The sequence below is a fragment of the Emys orbicularis genome, chromosome 7 (genome assembly GCF_028017835.1).
Source record: "Emys orbicularis isolate rEmyOrb1 chromosome 7, rEmyOrb1.hap1, whole genome shotgun sequence".
NCBI classification, from domain to species: Eukaryota; Metazoa; Chordata; order Testudines; family Emydidae; genus Emys; species Emys orbicularis.
In genome coordinates this window covers 21,627,418-21,651,085 of record NC_088689.1, presented here as the reverse complement: position 1 = coordinate 21,651,085, position 23,668 = coordinate 21,627,418, and the positions used below count along the sequence as shown (strand labels likewise).

General features: G+C 42.8%; 1 protein-coding gene across 1 annotated transcript in view; it reads right to left on the bottom strand.

Moving 5' to 3' along the window:
* The window catches only part of ZRANB1 (zinc finger RANBP2-type containing 1), a 47,006-nt gene extending 27,712 nt beyond the window's left edge, over window positions 1-19,294 (bottom strand). The window contains exons 1-4 of the mRNA XM_065407611.1: window positions 19,207-19,294; window positions 17,256-18,106; window positions 2,236-2,423; window positions 100-253 (exon numbers count right to left, since the gene is read on the bottom strand). Of these exons, the coding sequence (XP_065263683.1) occupies window positions 100-253; window positions 2,236-2,423; window positions 17,256-18,069 (1,156 nt within the window). The 5' untranslated portion in view covers window positions 18,070-18,106; window positions 19,207-19,294. The remainder of the gene's footprint in view (window positions 1-99; window positions 254-2,235; window positions 2,424-17,255; window positions 18,107-19,206) is intronic.
* Between the last annotated feature and the right edge of the window lie 4,374 nt (window positions 19,295-23,668).

Genomic DNA, 23,668 nt, shown 5'->3' with positions numbered 1-23,668 from the left:
TGAGAGGGGGAAGAAGGGGGACAAAATGTGTTGGTAGTTTCATACACAATTAAAGTAACAAAGGCATCATTAATAAAGTGAGGAGCATTTCATAATTACCTGCAGGTAATGTAAATGTTACGAGGTCAGTTAAAAAATAGCAAGCAAAATCTCCCTTTCGTTGATGAAGAGACGCAGCAATTTCACGCCGGATTTGTTCTGTAAGCTCTGGACACACCATTGCTGGAATGCACTTTGCCGCATGTTGCGATACCTGTAATATAACAGACTTATTTCACCTGATAGCGATTTATATTTAACCAAAAATATTAAGAAGCGTTAGGCTTTAGATAACATTTCATAGAAAATGTTTTGAGGAAAAGAGGGATAGAGTAGGTATTTAAAGTTGTTTATCAAAAAGGAATCTGGAAGGAACACAACTCTGAGGGAAAAAGTGATCCCATCAAGACAGATGCAAGGTGGTCACAAATGAGTATAAATATCAATCTCCTCAAAGACATTACAAATAAGTCAACAGCTATCATAAATGGAGTGAATGCAAATACTGTTTATGCATTATGAAACTAACAGGCACTAAATTGACCACCACATAACAGCCTTGAATCCAGCAAAACACGAAATTGAACAGATGGCTGATGGGGTGGGGTGGAATTAGAGAACAGAAGCAAACAAAATGATGGTTCATATAATGCTGATCCAAACTAAAACCACTGAGGCCACATGGTGACAAAAGGAAAAAGCCTGATGTTATGGATGGGTACTGATTACAATTTAGCATCCTCATGTAAATTTCTTCCTTATATTACATGGGATTCTATACCCCATATTGAATATTTCCCATTTCTTACTTCCCACTTGCCAGAAGTCTAATAAGTGGGGGGAAATGACTCTATACATGGACCACACATATTCTGAAGGATTCTGGCCATCAATGGCAGGAAAAGTAATTCAGTGATAAAGGTCAAATATTAATATCAGGTACACATCTGGACTACACAATAGAGATATTTTAAAATGATATTTGGAAGACATGCATTTTAAAGGGGTCATTCTGACAAACCTAGGGAGTATTACTACTATTTGCTAGCTTTCAGTACACATTTTCACAACTATTGCAGGTAAAAATTGCTACTGACAAAAATCAAAAATACAGGATTTTTCAGTGAAGCTAACTTTGTTTTAAATCTATCCATCAAACCAGTTACATACACGTCCCTCATCATTTAAATGTGCAGTTGCATGTACTAACTGCACACAAATACACACAGTTCTTAAGACTTCCTGAAAATTTCCCACTAGTCTTTTCTTCTGCTGCTTTGTTCCTCACCCCCAGGCTTTAGATACATTATGTGCATCTCATCACCCTTCTCCCATACACTAGCTTCCTTGGGAAAGTTAATCCCCCAACCCTGCAGTAAGAGTAATTTTTCTCATTAGATTGTCCTTAGAAGTTGCATGGATTCCTGATTCAGCTCTAAGCAGGAAGGGGAGTGAACTGAGGCTCTGTTGAGTAATTCTTCCCTGAAAGGAGGTAGTTTTGAAAGTACACAGGGGTGAATCTAAGCAGTGCCTCTAGGTGAACTTCATATATCATCTGACCCATCTGCGCTGTCTGTTCAGGCCTAATTTTTAGGTCCAACTTGGACCGAGGAACACCTAACCTGACTCCACCCCAAGTGGAGCAAATTCTCCAATCCACCCGCAACCCTTTCCACCAAACCAGAGTCACCCACAACACCGCTGCCCTCTGCCTGTCGAGTCATTTCTCCTCTTCCTGCCTGTGGAGTTGGCACAGCAGCAGCTGCATACCTGCTCCTGCCATGCGCCACCCCTTGCTGTGCTGTGTGCACTCTAGAGCAAGAACTGCTGCAACTCCTCAGCACACTCAGATACATCAAGTGTTTGTAAGTGTTTTGCTCTAGAGGTATTTCCTTTCCCCCAGCCAAAAGCACAGGAGGCAGCAAAGTAGTTTACTTCCACTGCAATAAGGTCAGGAAGTATGACCAGACTGCTTATATCTTAAAGTTTCTTGTCAGATATGTGGATATGACAGTCTTGCTGTTTTAAGAGAACTATTGCTGAAAAAAATCAAAAACAGAAAAAAGACACAAAGAAGCTACTCATGCATTTGTCTGTCTTCATTACCTAGCAAAGAAAGTTGCAATGCAATGATTGCAAACTGTGGTAGTTATGTAAAAACTTTATTTGATCTAAACAAGGGCCAAAGTAACTCACCTCTGTAAGCAAAATTGCTAGCATATTCTGCCTTTGAAAACGTATGGCCAGATGTACAAGTGTGTATCCCACATCGAAAGCAGAAGGGCGATTTAGCAGGCGTACTTCATCTGCTGTAAGTTGGCGTGCAATATCTCCTCCTGAGGACTTATATGCTTCAACAGCAGCTAAATCACCTTCTACAACTCCTGAAGACACACAAAGCACATTATCATTATTATCTAAAATGAAGATAGGATTCTGGATCAAACTACCTTATTTCACACAGTTTCCCTATGCCCGTTGGACTCCAGTCTTTAACAAAAGCAAAATTGCTCACACAGCTGTTTTAAGTGTTCTGCAGTCTTGCACTTACCTTACCCACCAGACCAGTTCCATGCTCCAGCAAGCATATGCTAGGACACCAAGTCAGAGTAGGAGCCTGTGATCCAAGTAAGGCTTGGTGTTGTGGACCATCAGATGACACACTTGGTTTAAATATAGTATATAGCCCTTACATCTGACTAAGGATGATGAAAGTGGCCACTCATCACAAAATTCTATTTTGACAACTCTGCCTGCAGTTTATCTTAAAGCCTGTCAAAATTCAGTGTACTCTGTATATGCAAAAGTTTGTTTTGACAAATCCCTTCAAACACAACTTTTTAAATCTTGCATTTATCACAAAAAATACTCTTGTACAAAGAAAATGTAATGTGACATTGACATTCCATCCTAATATATAAGATAAGAGAGAAGAAGAATTCAATGTGGAATTGCCTTTCTAATACTTAGGTCATACATAATACTTGCTGTAACTCCTTGATCAACTGTCATGTAAAGTATTTGTATAAAATATTTATTCTGTGCTTACAAGTACAGCCTTTCTAAACAACAATATTCCCTTTTTAAACCGGTGTCAGTAACCAAGATGAAAAGAAATGCATTTGTCTGTTTCCGTGTATACCAGTGGTGGTTGAGCCCCATGCAGCTCTTTTACAGTTAAAGTGCGACTCACAGAGCCCCACACATCCCATCCCTCCCCTCAACCTACTGGGGGGAGGGGGAGAGGGAGAAAGGGGGCAGAACTTGGGGCTTCTGCCCTGCAGTAGGGATGTAAAAAGGTTAACCCGCCTTAACCATTAACCCCCACCCGGGCTGTGCAGTCCCACTGGCCCCATCCCCCGCCAGCCAGATCAGCCCTTTCATTGGTTAACCGTTTAAATGGTTAACTGTTTAAATGGTATTTACATCCCTACCCTGCAGTGGGGTTAGGACTTCTGCCAGAGAAAACTAGTACCTGCTGAGAGTGGGTGTGTGTGGGGGTGGGGGGATTTAAAGGTTCAGTACCCACCCTCAGCAGCCCCTCCCTGCGGCTCCCAGGTGCTAGTTCCGTGTGAAGAGGTAGTGGCAAACAGCTAGGAAGTGCAGGTAGGGGCCGCTGCTTTAGCCCTGGCAGGCGTGCCACATGGGGCTGAAGCCCCAATTCCCGACAGGCACACTCTGGCTCTCGAACTTCTGAAGATTGTCATATGTGCCTCGGGGTCAGTAAGTTTGGCCACCCCTGGTGTATACCATACTCCACATTTTCTAATAGCCCAAGTTTTACTCTTTAGGGAAGAGAATGATTTCCCCCTACCCCAAGCAGTTTTTAAGAATTTAAAAGGTACAGTTGACTAGAAGCTAAGCATATATCTTTTCTTCCTATTCTGTTTCAGAATAATTCTGTTGGGATGAAGAAACTGGGATTCATCTCCGATAGGTGCTCAAATGTATACACTGGTACCACCACCCACTGCATTTTGTGCTATTAAATGTCACACACTATAGGACAGGCATTTGCCTTTTAAGAATATTCCATATTTACACCTATACTTTTTTCCTTTTTAAAAAACTAGTTCCTTCTGTATTTGAGCCTGGGAGTGAAAGCTCGCATGACAGTCCTGCAGAACTACCATTAAGAGCAGTGACTGTTTATGCCTGTCCAGTGGCTTTGTGGGTCTTTGGCCTGTTCATTCTTGAAACGTTGCTCCACCCTACCAGCCCATTTAGTCCCTGCTGCTTCTGTTCTAGAGTCTTATTCATTTCTTTTCCAACTGCCAGGAACTTCCAAGACCCCTTCTTGGGGATAGGCAGCAACTGCCAAGTCTTGCTTTCTCTATTACAGGTTAGATAGAGATCTCCATCCACCTCAATGATGAAAAGAATACACACACACACAAAAGTGTGTCAAATCTTGAGCCATGATACTTAATGTTGGAATGGTGTGAACTGTTAACAAGCAGATTTCAAATTCAACTGGTATCACCAGATATATCTACAGCTCCAGAAAAAAAAATCCTCAAAATGGGAATACAATCCAGACAAAAACCAAATATTAACTCATTTAATAGCATTTTGATCATTTTCACTGGGTGTTGTTTTTTTTTTTTGTTTTTTTTTAAAGTCTGATAACACTTAACTCTCTTTTCAACGTGGTATCTCCAAAAAAAAAGCTTCTTTACGAATTTCCTGATTTTGTCTTTCATATCAGGTATATTTGTATTCCTACCTTTAAGTATTAGGTTCAGTACATTCAATTTGCCAAATATGTCGACCATGTTAGCTAACTGAGTCAAGAAATCCACTTACACGTCCTCCGCAAAATGTATGCTCACAACTGTTTACATAAGTTACGTATACAGAAATACCCACAATTGCTCATACCCAGATTTATAAATCTGGTCCACTTCATGCATATGGCAGGCCTATTTATTGAAAAAAGTGGCTTTCAGAAAGGTTAAGTTTATGTTGTAGATGGCCCATTTTATCTAGAGAGAGTAGATCAGTCTTGCTCAAGGAATAAAATATTTCACCAAAAGCCAACTTTCTAATTCCTAGACTAAAAGACAGGACACAAATATGATTTTTACAGCAAAAAGGAAAAGTGGAAGGAATTGTCTCTGTACCAGCATGTTAGCAACATAAACCAGGTGAATCTGTGTGAGTTGATCCTATTTAAAACACTCTTTTAAAGCACTATGAACAGAAGGATCCTTCATACCTGCAAAACTGAGCACCTTTTAGAAAAAAGTCTTGACAACTTTACAGGGACTCCGCAAACATGGACAAGCATCTTTCAAAATTGAACAGAATTAGCAATTAATGGAATGTGTCTGGACAAATTTACATGAGAAAATGTATTATAAAGTAGGTTCAAGAAACCAGATACTAGGATATTCTATTCTGACATGATTTTAAGAAGGATATCTAAAAAAAATTGAGAATTGTTTTAAAGGGTCAAGCTTTTTCTGTTGCCTTCAGCATTCATCTGGAAGCTCTGCAAAATTGCTTTATCTAAACTGATTCCCCCTTCCTTAGCAGCTAAGGAGCTTAAATTATTTACAACCTCCTTTAAATACCAGCAATAATGTCAGCACAACTCAGGGAATGAGCCTTACTTAACTGCTACTGCAAAGCCAGTAGGGACAAGTCATACAGCAGCTTCTAAAAAATGTCTTTGGAAGTGATTAATAAGATACGAATCACAGCAATTGCAGGCAACTATTGCTATGATTAAGGATATGGTCCAACTTTCATTTCAACAACTCTTTTTCCATGTGTTCATATTTTTTCTTTGGGCTAAAAATGTCTATGCTTAACATTTTTAAAAGGCGGCCTGCACAGGAGTTTATTTTGTTTTAAGTTAAGTTACTGCCTTTCCCTCCCTCCCTCCCCCTTCTATGATATATAAAGGTAACCTGACAGGGTTTTTTGTTTTGTAACTTTATAACTATCATATATGTCAAGTCTGGCCTTCCCTGGTTTCAACAGAAGACCTCTTTTGGGGCCTAGATCTTGTTTACATTAAACTATCAAAACATTTCCCACTAATGTCAGCAACACTCAGAGCACTAGTGTGGACACCCCACCAGCATCTTTTTCAACAATCAACATAATGTTGAAAATTGTGTCAGCAGCCAATTAGCCAATATGTTCTAACCTTAACACCTGGCCTACACACTGGTTTTGTACCAATTTAACTGTTTTGGTCTGGGTTGGGGTGGGTTTTTAACCAAAATAATGAAAGTGGGTACAGCTTCTAGTGTCAACAGCTATGTATACAATATCAATAGATTTTCCTAAATGTATGGGAATAACTACATTGAGGTCAGTATCTTTATATCAGCAAAGCTGTGTCCACACTGGCGGGGGTTGAACTGCTTTAATTATAATGGCATGGTAAAAACAAGACAATTTTCTGTATAAAGTTCTTAGAGTGGGTTTGTGGGGTTTTTTTGGTGTAGATTAATATTTTTTTCCTTTTAAATAGGAAAAAGCTAAACTGAAAGAAAGCACTTTAAAATAAGAATGTTTACACACAAACTTGCATTCTAACTAAATTGGATTAAAAACACTTTGTTAATCATGTGCAAGACTGTGCATAGACAAGACCCTAGTTTAGGCAAGGACTTAAACGAAAAGCTTTCCAAGTTCAGGGTTTCTGTACTTATGCAGATGGCAATACCATGGAAAATAGGGCTGTGTTCTCATGTTTATACAGAGAAAATACTTCACCTACTTAAGGAAGTTGCTGTGCCTCACCCTTTGAATAGATGACAATTAGCTTAACTATTCCTTGAATTGCCTGAAGGGATCCAAGTACATTTACATGGCCGTTTTTAGCCCCACAGCCCAAGCTCCATAAGCCTGAATCAAAGCCCGGGCATTGAGACTCAGGCCTGGTCTACACTACCCGCCTGAATCGGCGGGTAAAAATCGACCTCTCGGGGATCGATTTATCGTGTCCCGTCAGGACGCGACAATCGATCCCCGAATCGACGCTCTTACTCCACCAGCGAAGGTGGGAGTAAGAGCCGTCGATGGGAAGCCGCGGAGGTCGATTTTGCCGCCGTCCTCACAGCGGGGTAAGTCGGCTGCGATACGTCGAATTCAGCTACGCTATTCGCGTAGCTGAATTTGCGTATCTTAAATCGACCCCCCCCTGTAGTGTAGATGTAGCCTCAGTGCCCTTGATTTTTCTTTGCAGTTTAGACATAGCCCAAGTCTACCTCCCTCCCTGGGTGTCTACATTCCCCACCCCCACTCTGAACTCCTTGCTCCATTCTCTTTACCAACACTGCACATCCCTTGGCTACTCCTCAGATTTCTCTCTCCTCTCCCTGCCTACCCCATACCACTGGTTCCCAGTCTCTGCCCAGCCAGCCCTAATCTCTCCCCTACCTCAACTCTCAGTCTCTCCCTACCCCTAGGCTCCTTATCTTAATCTTCCACACACACACACACACACACACACACACACTCACTCAGGTCTGGTTCTTGTTCCCTCTGCACTCAAATCAGGTAGCTTCCTCCTTCACACTGCTTGGGCATCAGCAGGGACAGGCAAAGAACAGAAAGGCTCCCTGCTCAGTACAGTGCCCAGCACACAACTGAGGAAAAGTCCTGCTCAGTACCAGGTTGGAACATGTCAGAGCCATGGACTCTCTGGAGATTTTGGCTACAAAGACCTAGCAAGTCTCTACTGACCATGTGCAAACTGCAGTTTTTCCAAAAGGTTTCAACCTAGCCAAATTTGGGTAGATTTTCACGGAACAGCAAAAGGCACGTTCCTGACACAAAAGCTGCCCTCGGCCAAATTTCAAGTCCCTACTCCAAAGAAGGAGGGCATTGAAATTTCTAACAAAACAATTTTCCCCCAGCCTTGATCTGAGAAACAGCTGAAACACTTTGGTTGAAATCTTCCAAAAACAAATCAGCAGGAAGCTGCCAAACCAACCTGATCTCCTTCTTTGAGAAGGTAACAGATTTTTTAGACAAAGGAAATGCAGTGGATCTAATTTACCTTGATTTCAGTAAGGCATTTGATACGGTTTTGCACATGGGGAATTATTAGCTAAATTGGAAAAGATGGGGATCAATATGAAAATTGAAAGTTGGGTAAGGAACTGGTTAAAGGGGAGACTGCAACGTAGGGTGACCAGATGTCCCGATTTTATAGGGACCGTCCCGATTTTGGGGTCTTTTTTTTAATATAGGCTCCTATTACCCCCCACCCCCGTCCCGATTTTTCACATTTGCTGTCTGGTCACCCTACTGCAACGGGTTGTACTGAAAGGTGAATTGTCAGGCTGGAGGGAGGTTACTAGTGGAGTTCCTCAGGGATCGGTTTTGGGACCAATCTTATTACTGACCTTGGCACAAAAGTGGGAATGTGCTAATAAAGTTTGTGGATGACACAAAGCTGGGAGGTATTGCCAATACAGAGAAGGACCGGGATATCATACAGGAAGATCTGTAAGACCTTGTAAACTGGAGTAATAGTAATAGGATGAAATTTAATAGTGAAAAGTGCAAGGTCATGCATTTAGGGATTAATAACAAGAACTATTGTTATAAGTTGGGGAGGCATCAGTTGGAAGTAACAGAGGAGGAGAAGGACCTCGGAGTATTGGTTGATCACAGGATGACTATGAGCTGCCAATGTGATATGGCCGTGAAAAAAGCTAATGCGGTCTTGGGATGCATCAGGCGAGGTATTTCCAGTAGAGATAAGGAGGTGTTAGTACCATTATACAAGGCACTGGTGAGACCTCATTTGGAATACTGTGTGCAGTTCTGGTCTCCCATGTTTAAGAAGGATGAATTCAAACTGGAACAGGTTCAGAGAAGGGCTACTAGGATGATCCGAGGAATGGAAAACCTGTCTTATGAAAGGAGACTCAAAGAGCTTGGCTTGTTTAGCCTAACCAAAAGAAGGCTGAGGGGAGATATAATTGCTCTCTATAAATATATCGGAGGCATAAATACCAGGGAGGGAGAGGAATTATTTAAGCTCAGTACCAATGTGGACACAAGAACAAATGGATATAAACTGGCCATTAGGAAGTTTAGACTTGAAATTAGACAAAGGTTTCTAACCATCAGAGGAGTGAAGTTCTGGAACAGCCTTCCAAGGGGAGTAGTGGGGGCAAAAAGACATATCTGGCTTCAAGACTAAGCTTGATAAGTTTATGGAGGGGATGGTATAATGGGATAGCCTAATTTTGGCAATTAATTCATCTTTGACTACTAGCAGTAAATATACCCAATGGCTTGTGATGGGATGTTAGATGGGGTGGGATCTGAGTTACTACAGAGAATTCTTACCTGGGTGTCTGGCTGGTGAGTCTTGCCCACATGCTCAGGGTTTAGCTGATCGCCATATTTGGGGTCGGGAAGGAATTTTCCTCCAGGGCAGATTGGTAGAAGCCCTGGGGGGGTTTCGCCTTCCTCTGCAGCGTGGGGCACAGGTCACTTGCTGGAAGATTCTCTGCACCTTGAAGTCTTTAAACCATGATTTGAGGACTTCAATGGCTCAGACACAGGTTTGATACAGGAGTGGGTGGGTGAGATTCTGTGGCCTGCATTGTGCAGGAGGTCAGACTAGATGATCATAATGGTCCCTTCTGACCTTAAAGTTTATGAGTCTATGAAAGCAGGCATGGAAAATTTCAGCCAAACTGGCAGAGTTATAAAGCAACCCAAAACAGGGAAAGTGTTGGGCAACCTTGTTAATAGGTAACGCTACCTGCCCTACCTATAAATCAGAGGTGGGCAAACTACAGCCCACGGGCCACATCTGGCCCACGGGAGCCTCCTGCCCAGATCCTGAGCTCCTGGCCCAGGAGACTAGCCCCCGGCCCCTCCCCTGCTGTTCCACCTCTCCTGCAGCCTCAGCTCTCCTGCAGCCTCAGCTCAATGCGCCGCCAGCACAATGCTCTGGGCGGCAGGGTTGCGAGCTCTTGCCAGGCCGCGGTTCTGCAGCTGCGCTGTGCGACCTGATGCTCTGTGCTGCGCGGTGGTGTGGCTGGCTCCAGCCGGGCGGCACGGCTGCCTGTCCTGGTGCTCTGGCAGCGCGACTGTAGCGCCGCCAGCCACCGGTGCTCCAGGCAGCACAGTAAGGGGGCAGGGAGCGTTGGATAGAGGGCGGGGGAGTTCGGGGTGGTGGTCGGGGGCAGGGGTGTGGATAGGGGTTGGGGTGGTCAGAGGGCAGGGAACAGGGGGGTTGAATGGGGACAGGGATCCCGGGGTGGGGGGCAGTCAGAGGCAGGAGTCCCAGGGGGGCCGTCAGGGAATGGGGGGGCTGGATAGAGCAGGAGTCCCAGGGGGCAGTCAGGGGGCGAGAAGCAGGGGGGGGGGGGTCAGATGGGGCGGGGACTGGACCAAGCCTGGCTGTTTGGAGAGGGACAGCCTCCCCTAACTGGCTTGCCATACAAATTCTGAAACCTGATGTGGCCATCAGGCCAAAAAGTTTGCCCGCCCCTGCTATAAACAGTGACAGTTTAAGCTCAGAAGGGATCATAAGGTCCTCCAGTCTGACCTCCTGTATAGCACAGGCCATTAAGTTACCCAGTGACCCTGTATAGAACCCAATAATTTTGTACGGCTAAAGCATGACTTCTAGAAAGGCACCAATTCCCTTGGTAGCCTGTTCAGCTCAATTATACCATCTTTACAAGACTATCCTTACAGACCTATGTATGCTCTACATTGCAAGTCCCTAATGACTTACAGCAAGTCATAGAGAACATCTATTATATAAGGCCCTACCAAATTCATGGTCCATTTTGGTCAATTTCATGGCCAGAGTTTTTTAATTGGCCAATTTCACAATTTCAGATGTTTACATCTGAAATTTCATGGTGTTGTAACCATGGGAGTCCCAACCCAAAATGGGACTGAGGGGGTCTCAAAGCTGTTGTGGGAGGTAGCAGAATTGCCACCTTCACTTCTGCGGAGCTTTCTGCAGCTGGAGGAGACTCCCAGAAGTGAAGGTGGGTCCAATAACCCCAGTGCTGCTCATAACTGCTAGTCACAACCAGTGGTGGATTAACGCATGGGCCCTGGCCAATTTGAAAATGGGTGCCCCAAGCCCAGACAGGAGCCGGGGGGGGGGGGGGGGGGGCACGGAGCGGAAGCCCCAAGCCCAGCGCTCCAAGTCCAGGCAGGAGCCGCCCGGGGGGGGCGGGGGGGAGGAAGGGGGGAGGGAAGAGGGAAGAGGCAGGGATGAAGCAAAACTAACCAGAGGCATATACTGGCACTCTAGGAATGAACTAACTGTCCTTTTAAGGATGTACTGCAAAATAAGATTTATTACAGATTAGTCTAAATATCTGTATGTGCATAAGAAATGTATTTAGTTGCTTGCATTTAAAACTTTCATATACCACTTCACTAAAATAGAAGGAAAATATGTATTTTATCATGGAGCAATCAACTGTAAACTATTTAATGAGTGATAAGAATGTTGCTTACTAGTTCTCAACTATAATGGAAAGTTGAGATCTCTATACCATAAGTGACAATTTGAATTAAGAGTCATGCTACAAAATACCAACATCTTAAAAGTATTCTAATTTGACTAGGTAATAAAATAATGAAAAAAATACATTCTTTTATCACCATTCGTCTCATTATAATTGTAAACCACTTGCAGGATTGACAGTTACCCAGTATCCAGGACTGGAAATCTGGCCTCATTTACTTACAAAGGGAGTAGGTGGTCTGCCAAGTTGAAACTATGAAGCAACATTAATGGATTCCCTTTAGAAAATACCAGAAAAGCAAACACTTTTACATCATTTATAACTATCGTGCACTAGTTTTACTGGAAAATACAGAATACGCTAATGGAAGAGCCTGCTCTTTTGACAGCTTTGCAATTCGAATGAGAATTGAAAATGAATTAGAAGAATGAGGCATCAAGTACAGAATCAAACTTGTTCTTCGTCCTTGGACGGTAAGGTCAGATGAATATTTTGAACCCATACTACAGGCTACTGAATATTAGTTTTCTTAGATTATCCCAGCTTTAAACTTTTATCTATCAAGTAGCTTCATTAGAGTCACAAAGGTCTTCACAAAGATCAACACACCAATGTGTTGCTTACTTCACTAGACTATTTTTACTCCTGGAGGAATTCTGCGCACAGAAAATACATTCAGGCAGGAAGGCACTGCAATTATACCTTTCTCCCACCAGGGGTTGCTATGGCACCAAAAGAGAGGGCAGCCCACTCACTCAGCCAGAGAGAGGGAGAGGGAGCCTTCCTCACAGTGCCATGTCTGCAGGGCCAGGTGAGAAGGCATGGGATATGGGGGGACGGATAGAGCAGGGAACATGGAGTTGCTGGGGGAGGGGGTCATAAACTGGGGTTCAGAAGGCCTAGTGGGGGGACAGACTGGGGCAGGGCACAGGAGCTAGCAGCTGAATGCGAGTGGGAGTGCATGGACACATGAGGTGCAGGGACATACGAGGACAAGGGGTGGCTGAGTAGGGGCACAGAGATGGAGGGAGAGGCTAGGGGTCAGCCAGGTTCTGCATAGGGGAGGCTCCCCAACTCTCTAACAATCCCTCTACCCCCAAAAAAATCCCTGTTCCATACTTCTCCCACCTACACCCAACAACCCTCCAAGTTCACACCCAGGCTCCATCCCAGCAATTACTTCCTTCTTCCTCAGCTACTATGTTACCACCCCCGACTCCTCAAAGCCTTTGCACTGCTTCTGAGGAGTCGGGGGGAAATATGTTTCTGTATTGTAGTTTAAGTGAATTTTTACTCAAAGCTTAGTATTAAAATGCCTAGTAAGGAATCTATTTGTCAAAAACAGTTTCTGAATCTTTTTTGTTGTCTGTATTATTACAGACATACTTGCTGACAGTTTTTTTAAATAAATTACCAAAATAATTGAAACTGGTTGATTATATTGTGTTATTTTGACAAATAAAATATGCAGAATTTTAAAATATTGTATGCAGAATTTTAAATTTTGGGGCAGAGAATTCCCCCAGAAGTATTTAATGACAATGTTAAATAGGGTTACCATCCGTCCGTATTTCCCCGGACATGTCCGGCTTTTGCATCTCTAAATAGCCATCCGGGAGGAATTGGTAACAAGGTTAAAATGTCCGGGGTTTTTTTCTCCCTCGCCTCCCTCCCTCCCTCCCATGCAGAGTGCGGCTGCTGATTGGGCAGCTGGGTCGATTGAGCCGCTCCCACTGGTCTCCAGCAGCCAGAGCCCTCCCCTGCTCCCCCCTCCCTCTGTCTGCAGCCCTGTGTAACACACAAACCGACCCACTGGGCAGCGTGTTTTGCCTACATGTGGAGCCAGAATGGTAAGGGGAGTCCGGGAGGGGGGGGGGAGTCAGGGAGCGGGGGAGTGTTAGATGGGTCCCCGGCCTCCACCTGTCACCCCCCCTCCGCGCGTCTCCCCCCCCCCGGTGGACCCCTCCTCCCTGCCTGCCTCTCCCTTGTCTGTTTGTGCTGCCAGAGCCAGCAGCAACTGCTGTCTGCTGCCCCCGGGTCCTAGCGTCCCCCATCCACTAATGGGAAGACAGGCTGCCCTTACCCTGCCCTTCCACCCTAGCCCTGAGCCTCTCCAAAGCCCCAAAGCCCTCAGCCCCAGCCCTCATCCCCCGCACCCTAATCCTCTGCCCCAGCCCTGAGCCCCCTCCTGCATCATGAACCCCTCATCCTCAGACCCACAGCCCTCACCCCTGCATCCCCTCCTATCCCCAAACTCCCTCCCCCTTCCCACACACCCCCTCCTGCCCTCAAATTCCCTCCCAAAGCCTGCACCCCCTCCCACCCCCAAACTCCATCCCAGAGCCTGCACCCCTCACCCCCTCCTGCAAACCCACCCCCTGCCCCAGCCCGGAGCCTGCACCCAGCACCCAAACTCTATCCCAGAGCCTGCACCCTGCACCCCTCCTGCACCCTAATCCCCAGCCCAGGACCTGCACCCCAGACCTCCTCCCCCCACCCAATCCCCCTCCCAGAGCCTTAGGCAGGTGTGGGGGGGGGGGGGTTCTGGGCACCACCAAAATTTCTACAACCCTGCCACCCATGCGAGTGGATAAGGGTCGGGGCAGTCAGGGGACAGGTAGGGTCCTAGGGGGGCAGTTAGGGTGGGGGGTGGGAAGTGGGAGGGAGTGGATGGGGGTGGGGCTTCCACCCCCCCAGTGTCCTCTTTTTTGATTGTGGAAATATGGTAACCCTAACGTTAAACAACATCCTGATCTCAAAATTAGTTATAGCATTGAACAGTAGTATCTTAACATTTTTTCCACATAAATACTGGGTGTGATTATATGAATAGTCAAATTAAGTTTTAAAAATTCTTGCAGACTTTTATGATTGTAAGTGCAGTTGCAATGACAACCAAAAATCAGCAAGAGCAAAACTGCTGCCCCTTCCCAAGATATAGTCTTGAAGGTAGGATCATTGCATCAAGAACATGTGCCTCTGGAGTTTGTTGCCTCTGTATACAAGCACAACATATTCTCCATGTTGAGGTGCAAATCTTTTCGTGTCTAGTGTAATTCTGAATGTTCGAGAGGCAACATGATCTAGAAGCTAGAGCAGAGCAATGAAGTTGGGAGGACAGTGTTCTCTTTCCAACTGCCACAACCTGCGCGCCTCACATTTCCTCATCTATAAAATCAGTCATTACCATTTTCAAGCCCTGGGAGACCTTCAGACAGTGCAGTTGGTACACAGGATATTAAACATGACCAGCAAAAAAGGGGTAGAAAATGGGTTTCCCTCTTGCACATTTAAATTTTGTTGGAAAATTTTATTTCATTGCCCTATTTTTGTATCTTTGGTTAAAACGTGGTCTAAATCAGAACTGTTGCACTAGTTTAAATACATTGATCTAGTTAAACTGGTGCAAACCTCTAACATGGGTGCACTTAAATCAATTTAACTCAAATAAGTTTAGCTTCATTTGTAAGTATATTAGCTTGCATTGATAAGTTAAGCAAGGGTTAAACTAGTTTAAGTGCAATTATATTAGGGGGTTGCACCAGTTTAACTAAATAGATTTTAAATTGATTTAAACTGATTCAACTTTCCTAATATATACAAGCCCTTAATTAAATTTGTTCAGATACTTTCATACATCAGTGTCAAGGAGTTAGAATGGAACGAACTGCAACAGAAGCAGAAGTGTGATATTTTATCAGTAATAGTTATCTGTGTCTTTAAGAAGTGGTTTTCACTGGATGAAATAAGCTTTATATTAGCATTTTTCATATGTTCTATATAATATGATTAAATCCAAAATACATAAAATGCAACTTTTTTTAAATTGCAAAAGATAGTAGTAACCATTGGCCTCCATATGAAGGTATTACCTTTTTAAAGAAGTATCACGGGAAAATCCATGAAATCTTCATCATGAGACCTGCAAAGTTCAGCACATGCTACTCACAATTGGCATTCTGGATTCCCCCAGAAGCTTTTAAAGCTTCATGTTTACTTAACGTAACTAGAGTAAATCTGATGTTTTGGTCACTCTGATCCTTTGCTAAGAACCTTACTAAAACAAGGCACCTTCAAAATACATTCAGATTTAAGTAATTCAAGAAACAAACAAATTACTATTGCCTTATGCAAAGTAGTGTATGTACAGGATATTCTAGAATTGTTTTTGCAGTTTTGCACCAGACAGCAATTTAGTTATCGCTATTCTGGAACATAAACTTTTCAAGTATTTAATATTTCAAATCTCAGAATACAAGGAAGGTACAAATACTGCAGAATATCCCAGAGGAAATTTTTTCTATCTTTCAGACATCACTAAGGGAAAAAAAAAATCCTATTTCATTAATCTGACATCTAATAAGATTGCATTAAAAAGCTAACTAGACATCCACGGGGCAAACAAAGGATCTCTAACAATAACTCTGCACGTGAAGGGCATGCAAGAAAAAAAAATCTTTTACCTGTTCCATCTGAGGAAGGAAAAGGGATGGTGAAAAAAAGCGACTATGGGGAAAAGACATGGCCAGTATACATTTTAATGGCCACCATCATTTGAAAGAATATGAGGGAGGAATATGCCTCCTTTCAAAAGGAGGACATAAAAGCTTTAAGTCTATGCATGGAACTCTTTACCCATCAAAGGAGAGCACTGTATCTTTTAGCTGACTGAAATGCACATCTATATACATAATAATAACATTCACTTGCAGCCAAATAGATTACATAATGGTGTTTCACAAATCAGTTCTTGAACAATGCCAAGTGCAATAAAGTCGCTTCATGACATATCAAGGAATGGTATGAGACAAACATTGTTAGAGCTGGAATTTCAAAAGAAGTGTCCTACTCCAAAGTCATTGTAAATTTCAAGTATTTAATCTACTCGTATGCATAAGTCTCAAATTTCTACTTCCGGGCAGTTACATCACAAAAATTAACTCACAAGGTCAATAACTAGAGAAAACCCTGCTCTCATGTCTCTGTTCTTTAACAGCATGGGAGCATTATCCAGAATTTCCTTAGGAAAGCACTCAAATACAAAACAAAATTGGTATTTGAATTTCTGAAGTCAGTTGGGTACATAAGACACTTTCAGAAATCTTGTAAGTATTTACAACATGATATTCATGTTAACACAACATTTTCAAGGTCATTATTATGCATGCAGCTTCTTGGAGCTACATATTTGTGTTATTTTTAACAACTGACAGAGCATCTTGTGCTGATAGAAGCTCTACACTGTTTACAAAATATTCCCAAGCTACATCTGGTGATTCTACTGGTACATCTTGTAACAGTAAACAGAGCAGCAATTTTAAATACACAGGTAGAGCATTTTTCACACAACTGTGCGCACAAGTTGGTTCTTTGACTTTTTTTTTTTTTTTTTTAAGATAATATATTTATATAAACAGATTCAGCAGCTATTCTGTATCAACTCCCATAAAGTCAGAAGAGCTCATGCAACTAGTCCCACACAAAATGGTTCTACTTATCTCTAAGATAACTTGCCAAATTCTGTCAAGTTTGCAGATACTTCCCCATGCATCACCACTAAATGTTATTTCAGGAACTGCAACATTCAGTTCACTTATTAAGTGCTGTTGTGAAGTGAAATTATAGTATTGTTACAAAACTGCATGTTGAGAGCTTGTTTACACCTTGTAAGCAACTTTCCATCCCCCCCACCCCCACATACTATCACAATATAACAAGAGACAGACAACTTACCCACACAAGCATTTAGAAATAGCCAATCAGTCTTTTTCATTCTATTTTTTATTTGCTTTAGTTTTTTGAAGTCAACTTCAAGTTCCTCCTTGCTGCCAACAGCTCCAGCTAATTCAATTCTTTGGAAGTCCATTTTCACTTCTGATTCTCGTTTGGTTGTAGGAGGAGATCTTCTTTGGCTATTACCGCTACTGCAGCTTCCCCTCCATCGAGCTCTGTCTTGCTCATTTATGATTGAAGAAGCCTCTTCTGTGTCTGCCAGTTCTATTGCTTCAATGTTGTTAGGTCTGGGATGATCACATACCACACATTTCTTGGCCTTAGCCCAGTTTTCGTATGTACATACAGAACAAGTCCAGTGCTGTACTCTCGTGTTCAGTTTATTTCTATCATTGTACTCTTCACAAGGATCAACAGAAAAGGGAACTGATCTTGAACCAGATCCTGAAGACTGAGGAGATTCTGTGGGGCTCCTGGTCCTACGCTGGGACAAGCACTGAGTACATCTTATCGCTCTTGGCCAGTTCAAGTACGTGCACATGTGGCAGGACCATTTATTTGCACTTTCCATACTGTAAGAAGATTTAACCCTTGGTCTTGCACTAGAATCTGGACATATCAAAGGGCTGCTTCCTCCTTCGATGCTCGTAGGATCCCAATCTCTACCGACTTCACTTGAACCACTTTTGAATGGATCTTCTGTAATAATTGTTCCACTAGGCCTCTGAGCACGGCACATGGTACACTTAATTGCAGATGGCCAATTTTCATATGTACAATACTCACAAGCCCATTTAATTCCACGTTCTGTCATCGTGCACTTCTTGAAGTAAATTGTGTTGGGCAGAAAGCTATAAATAATTAGAAAATATTATTAGAACATAATGGTTGCATACTATACCATAAGTTTTATTAAAAGGATAGTGTACTTTTAGGCAAACATCCTGATTAATGCTTAAGCAACTTTTTTTTTTTTTTTAAATGCAGGAACAGGGATTTCCCAAAAGGAAATGAAAATGGGCTTCAGATTTTAGGCTCGCCTTCAATTTAAGCTGAAAACTTCACAAACAGATTCCAAAGATGGAATACTGTTTATTGCTTCATAGTCTTCTGAAGGTTGTACAGACTTCACACCTTTACCTAGTTCCTCTTCCACAGTACGAAGAGAACACTGGAATGATAAAGGTATGGGGAAGGAAGGGGGGAAGTAGGGAAGTGGAACACAAGGGCTGAATATAGCTAGAAGAATCAGACAAGAAAAGTCAGCATGAGTACAACAGTATAGAAAAGGTAGCATTTAAACCAGGTGTAGGCAACCTATGGCACGCGTGCCAAAGGCGGCACGTGAGCTGATTTTCAGTGGCACTCTCACTGCCTGGGTCCTGGCCACCAGTCTGGGGGGCTCTGCATTTTAATTTAATTAAAATGTTTAAGAAGCTTCATTTAAAAAAAAGCTTATTTACTTTACATACAACATTAGTTTAGTTATATATTATAGACTTATAGAAAGAGAAAAAACATTAAAATGTATTACTGGCAAGCAAAACCTTAAATTAGAGTGAATAAATGAAGACTCGGCACACCACTTCTGAAAGGTTGCCAACCCCTGATTAAACTGTCCAAAGTCCCTCATTTCAAGGGTTAAATATGTTGATAAGTAAAGCTAGAATGGTGTGGGTTTGCTTTACTCTGTTGCACCAGCCAAGTAGCTAATTTTGTTAAGGTGGCATACACTGAACAGCATGCTGAGTTCGGTTTAAGGGTATACATAAGGTGTTTATGCCTATTTGTATTTGTTTAACATTGTTCAGGTCAGTAGCTGCTATTAGAAAAATCAGAAAAATGCCAGTGCAGAAACGTTTGTTGGCAGGCTTTTTAAGATATGTACTCCAATCCTGATTTCCACACTACAATGATTTAAAAAAAAAAAAAAAAAAAAAAAAAAAATTACTTTTTCCTCTAAGAGGAGATTCTGTCTCCATGCTGGCTCAGACCTTGCCCTCCTCAGACTGCAAAATGGGATGGATGACACTATGTGACAACTATCCCTGTAAACAAAATGAAGACAGTTTCAATTAAGGCCTCACTGGACTTGAGCAACCAGAAAAGTAATGCTTTGTATGCCGCTCCCATTCTAATCCCTGGCTTCTGTTTAAACTCAGTCATGACCTACTCTAAGCCTAATACATACTTAACACATCTAAAATAAGTTTGCCACTGATCAATTTTTGGGAAGAACCAGCCACAGTGCACCCACCATACAACCATTTAACTGTTCAACTTTCATTAATATTAACTGAAGTAGCAGAGCTAAATTCACACAAACTTTGAACTTGTATCACTATGTCTATGAATGTCTCTACCTCAATTAAGAACTCAAGTCAAAGTCTTAATATTAAACCGTTTTGATTTTACAATCTGTAGAGAACTACATTCTTTTCCATTCCTGTATTACAAAGTTGGTTTTCCTTGATGAATTGCAAGTTATGCACTATTTTCAAGAGTATATCCTCCTCAATATAAACTCAATATGTCAGTTCAATTGGTAGTTTTCATATTTCCATGATTCTGCTATTTTCCTGTGCAGCTGATGGGAAAAAAGTTACAGTAGAACCTCAGAGTTACGAACTGACCTGTCAACCGCATACCTGATTTGGAACTGAAAGTACGCAATCAGGCAGCAGAGATAAAAAAGCAAATACTGTACAGTACAGAACTGTGTTAAGCATAAACCACAAAAAAAGGGAGGGGGAGTTTACAAAAATTGACAAGGCAAGGAAACTTTCTCTGCTTGTTTCATTTCAGAGTTAAAAACACCTCGGGAATGGAGGTCGATTGTAAGTTCTACTGTACACGTTAGCTTTTAACTCAAAGGCACCTCACATCCATGTAGACTCAAAGGGTATCACAATGTTAGTTATGTCTCTTCTATATCTAGAAGCCAAAATTATGCAGGTGCTATATTTCTCACTGAAACACCTGCAAAACATTTCTGTGCTGCAGTTATCAGCCATAGAGTAACAGATCAAAAACTGTTTGAATTGATTATAGTTATTCATAAATGACTGCCCAGACAGTCAGTCAATCTAGTACAGTTTGAAGGTAAAGCTTGTTAGCACTTAAAAGCGGTTACCACTCCGTGGCTCTAGCACGGTGCCCCTCCCTGACCAGCTTCTGACTGCAATAAAACGGTGACATACCTCTTCGGTAATTGTCCTTTGAGAGGTGATGCACATATTAGTTCCACTTTAGGTATGTACACGTGCCAGTCAACTGAAGCGGAGAACTTTTTCGCATAACGAAACCCATCACAGCAGCACTGTGCCCCCTGCACACTCATGTTGCTAGCCAACAGCATAAAGGGGCAGAGCAACCCACAAGTCCCTTCACACTGGAGACCAGTATTAGCTGTGACTCCGATGAAGAGGGGAAGGAGGGTGGGTCATGGAAGGAACATGCACCACACATCTCAAAAAACAACAGGTATGCAACCATTTTTTCCTCGAGTGCTTGCACTCACCCATTCCACTTCAGGCGACTCATAAGCAGTTCCAGATGGAGAAGGGTATCGGAGCCTACCTAAACAAGGACTGCAATACCACTTTCCCAAATCTAGCATAGTCTCTTAAGGCCTGGGAGAGAGCATAATGATGGTGAAGGTATGAACCGACCAAGTCATAGCCTTGCAACTGTCACAACCTTAAAAAAAAAAAATTAAAAAAAAAAAAAAAATGCAGCAGCCAATGCTGCTTGTGATATTGCAGTGTGCGCTAAAACTCTTTGAGGCAGTGGAACATTACGATATCATAGCATAGACAAATACAGAAGGCGATCCAGAAAGAGATCCTCTGCAAAGTGACAGGTTGCCCTTCATCCTGTCAGCAAGAGACAAAATTGCAGAGAGATGTTCAACTCTTTAGTCCCATGCAGGAAAAAGGCTAGCACCCTGAGAACATCTGAAGTATGACATTTTTCTCAGCTCTGAGAATGAGGCTTTAGAAAAGAGATTGGTAAATATACAGTCTGATTGAGACTAAAAAAAAAATCTATGACACTTTGGGGTAAGCAATATGGGGTGTCAATGCACACAAACTATCTTTATAAGACACCGTGTAAAAGAGGGTCACCCATCAAAGCCTGAAGTTCTACTACCCTCCCAACTAAAGTGATAGCTACCAGGAATGTTGCCTTCATTGAGAGAATGGTTCAAAAATGGGCTCCATTAAAATCAAAACCACCAAATTCAGATCCCAGGATGGTGTGGTGTCTCAAATAGGTGGGAAGAACCCATCCAAACCTTTCAGGAACCTAACAGTCACATGGTTGGAAAAAATCAAATCTTCCCTCCACACGTGGAAGCAATGTGAAGGTATTTGCCAGATGAACTCTCAGTGAACTTGCAAAGTCCTTGGTCTTTTAGGTGAAGGAGGTAATCCAGTATAAACTGAATGGGAGCCCGGGAAAGAGAGGTATCTTTCTGCTGGAACCACACTGGGAATCTCTTCCATCAGCCATTTCCTGGGGTAGGTATAGCAGATTTCCAGCTCGAACACACAGCTTCCTGGGGAATTAACCACAGAGCATCTATGCAGTCCTGTGCATTCTGAGAGGGCTGGAATCGCCGTGGTCCTGCAAAACTTCATCCAAGACCTGAGGGAGCATTACAGGATCCTGAATTGAAAGGCTCAACAGATCTGAGAACCAATCCTGACAAGGCCAGGATGGCACTATAAAAATTATTATGGCACGATCCTGTCTAAACTTGCTAAAAACTCTCAGCACCATAGGGATGGGGGAGGGAAGCATATAGAAGTTTCCCCTTCCAGAATAGTAGCCCACCTGGGTTAGACTCAGACTCTCCGAACTGGAGGACACCTCGAGAGGTTATCTAGTCCAGTCCCCTGCACTCAAGGCAGAAGTAAGTATTATCTAGACCATCCCTGACAGGTGTTTGTCCAAACTGCTCTTAAAAATCCCCAATGATGGAGATTCCACAGCCTCCCTAGGCAATTTATTCTAGTGCTTAACCACCCTGACAGTTTAGGAAAAACTTCCTAATGTCCAACCTAAACCTCTCTGGCTGCAATTTAAGCCCATTGCTTCTTGTCCTACCCTCAGAGGTTAAGAACAACAATTTTTCTCCCTCTTCCTAACCACCTTTTATGTACTTGAAAACTGTCATGTCCCCTCTCAGTCTTCTCTTCTCCAGACTAAAAAACCCTAATTTTTTCAATCTTCCCTCATAGGTCATGTTTTCTAGACCTTTAATCATTTTTGTTGCTCTTTTCTGAGCTCTCCACAATTTGTCCATATCTTTCCTGAAATGTGGCACCCAGAACTGAACACAATACTCCAGTTGAGGCCTAATCAGTGTGGAGTAGAGCAGAAGAATTACTTCTCATGTCTTGCTTATAATATCCTAATACATCCCAGAATGATGTTTGCTTTTTTTGCAACAGTGTTACACTGTTGACTCATATTTAGCTTGTGATCCACTATGACCCCCAGATCCCTTTCCGCAATACTCCTTCCTAGGCAGTCATTTCCCATTTTGTATGTGTGCAAGGTTGTGACTTATTCTTGAACAGAACTGATGACACTTCCTCTTCTGTCAGGCTGAGGGATGACTTATGGTCTCTGCTGAATGATCTGCAGAAAAACAGTATGCTAGATAGTTCTGAGACCTAGGAAAGCAAGATGCTTTGAGCATTATGTCATTCCTGATGTAGGAAGCCCGGAGGCTCTTTCCTTCTTGGGAAGGGGAGTCTGACCAAGTTCTTCCCTGCTTGTTTAGATAAAACACTGCAATAGTGTTGTCTGTAGGCACCTGTAATGAACAAACTTTGATGTGGGGAAGAAACTTTACAGGCCAGGTGAACAGCTCAAAGCTCCGAAAATACTGGTGTGCAGGAATCCTACACTGACCAGAGACCCCGAGCTCTACATGAGCTCCCCAACCAAGAAATGAATCACACACAGCTAGGGTAACGAAGGGCACAATTTGGGCAAAAGGAACCCCACTGCATACACTGGCAGGGTCCATCCACCAGTCCAGGGACATCAAGACACTTCTTGGTACGAGTCAGCTTCTCCAGCAGATGACAAGAGGGACAGCAAACAGATTTCAACCATTTCTGCATGATTCTGAGGTGAAGTCTGGCACGATGATTCACATATGTACAAGCTGCAAGTGACCTACAAGCTTCAGACCATTGCTCACTGTCATATGCCTTTAAGTCTTCGCCTGGGTCCAATATCTCCTGAAGTCTGGCCTGAGATAAATACTGTCCCACTCAGGTCAAATTGAGAACTACTCCTCTGAATCTGAGGGGTAGCCGTGTTTGTCGCTTTTTACAGATCCAGACTAAGTCCTATGGCACCTTATAGACTAACAGACGTATTGGAGCATAAGC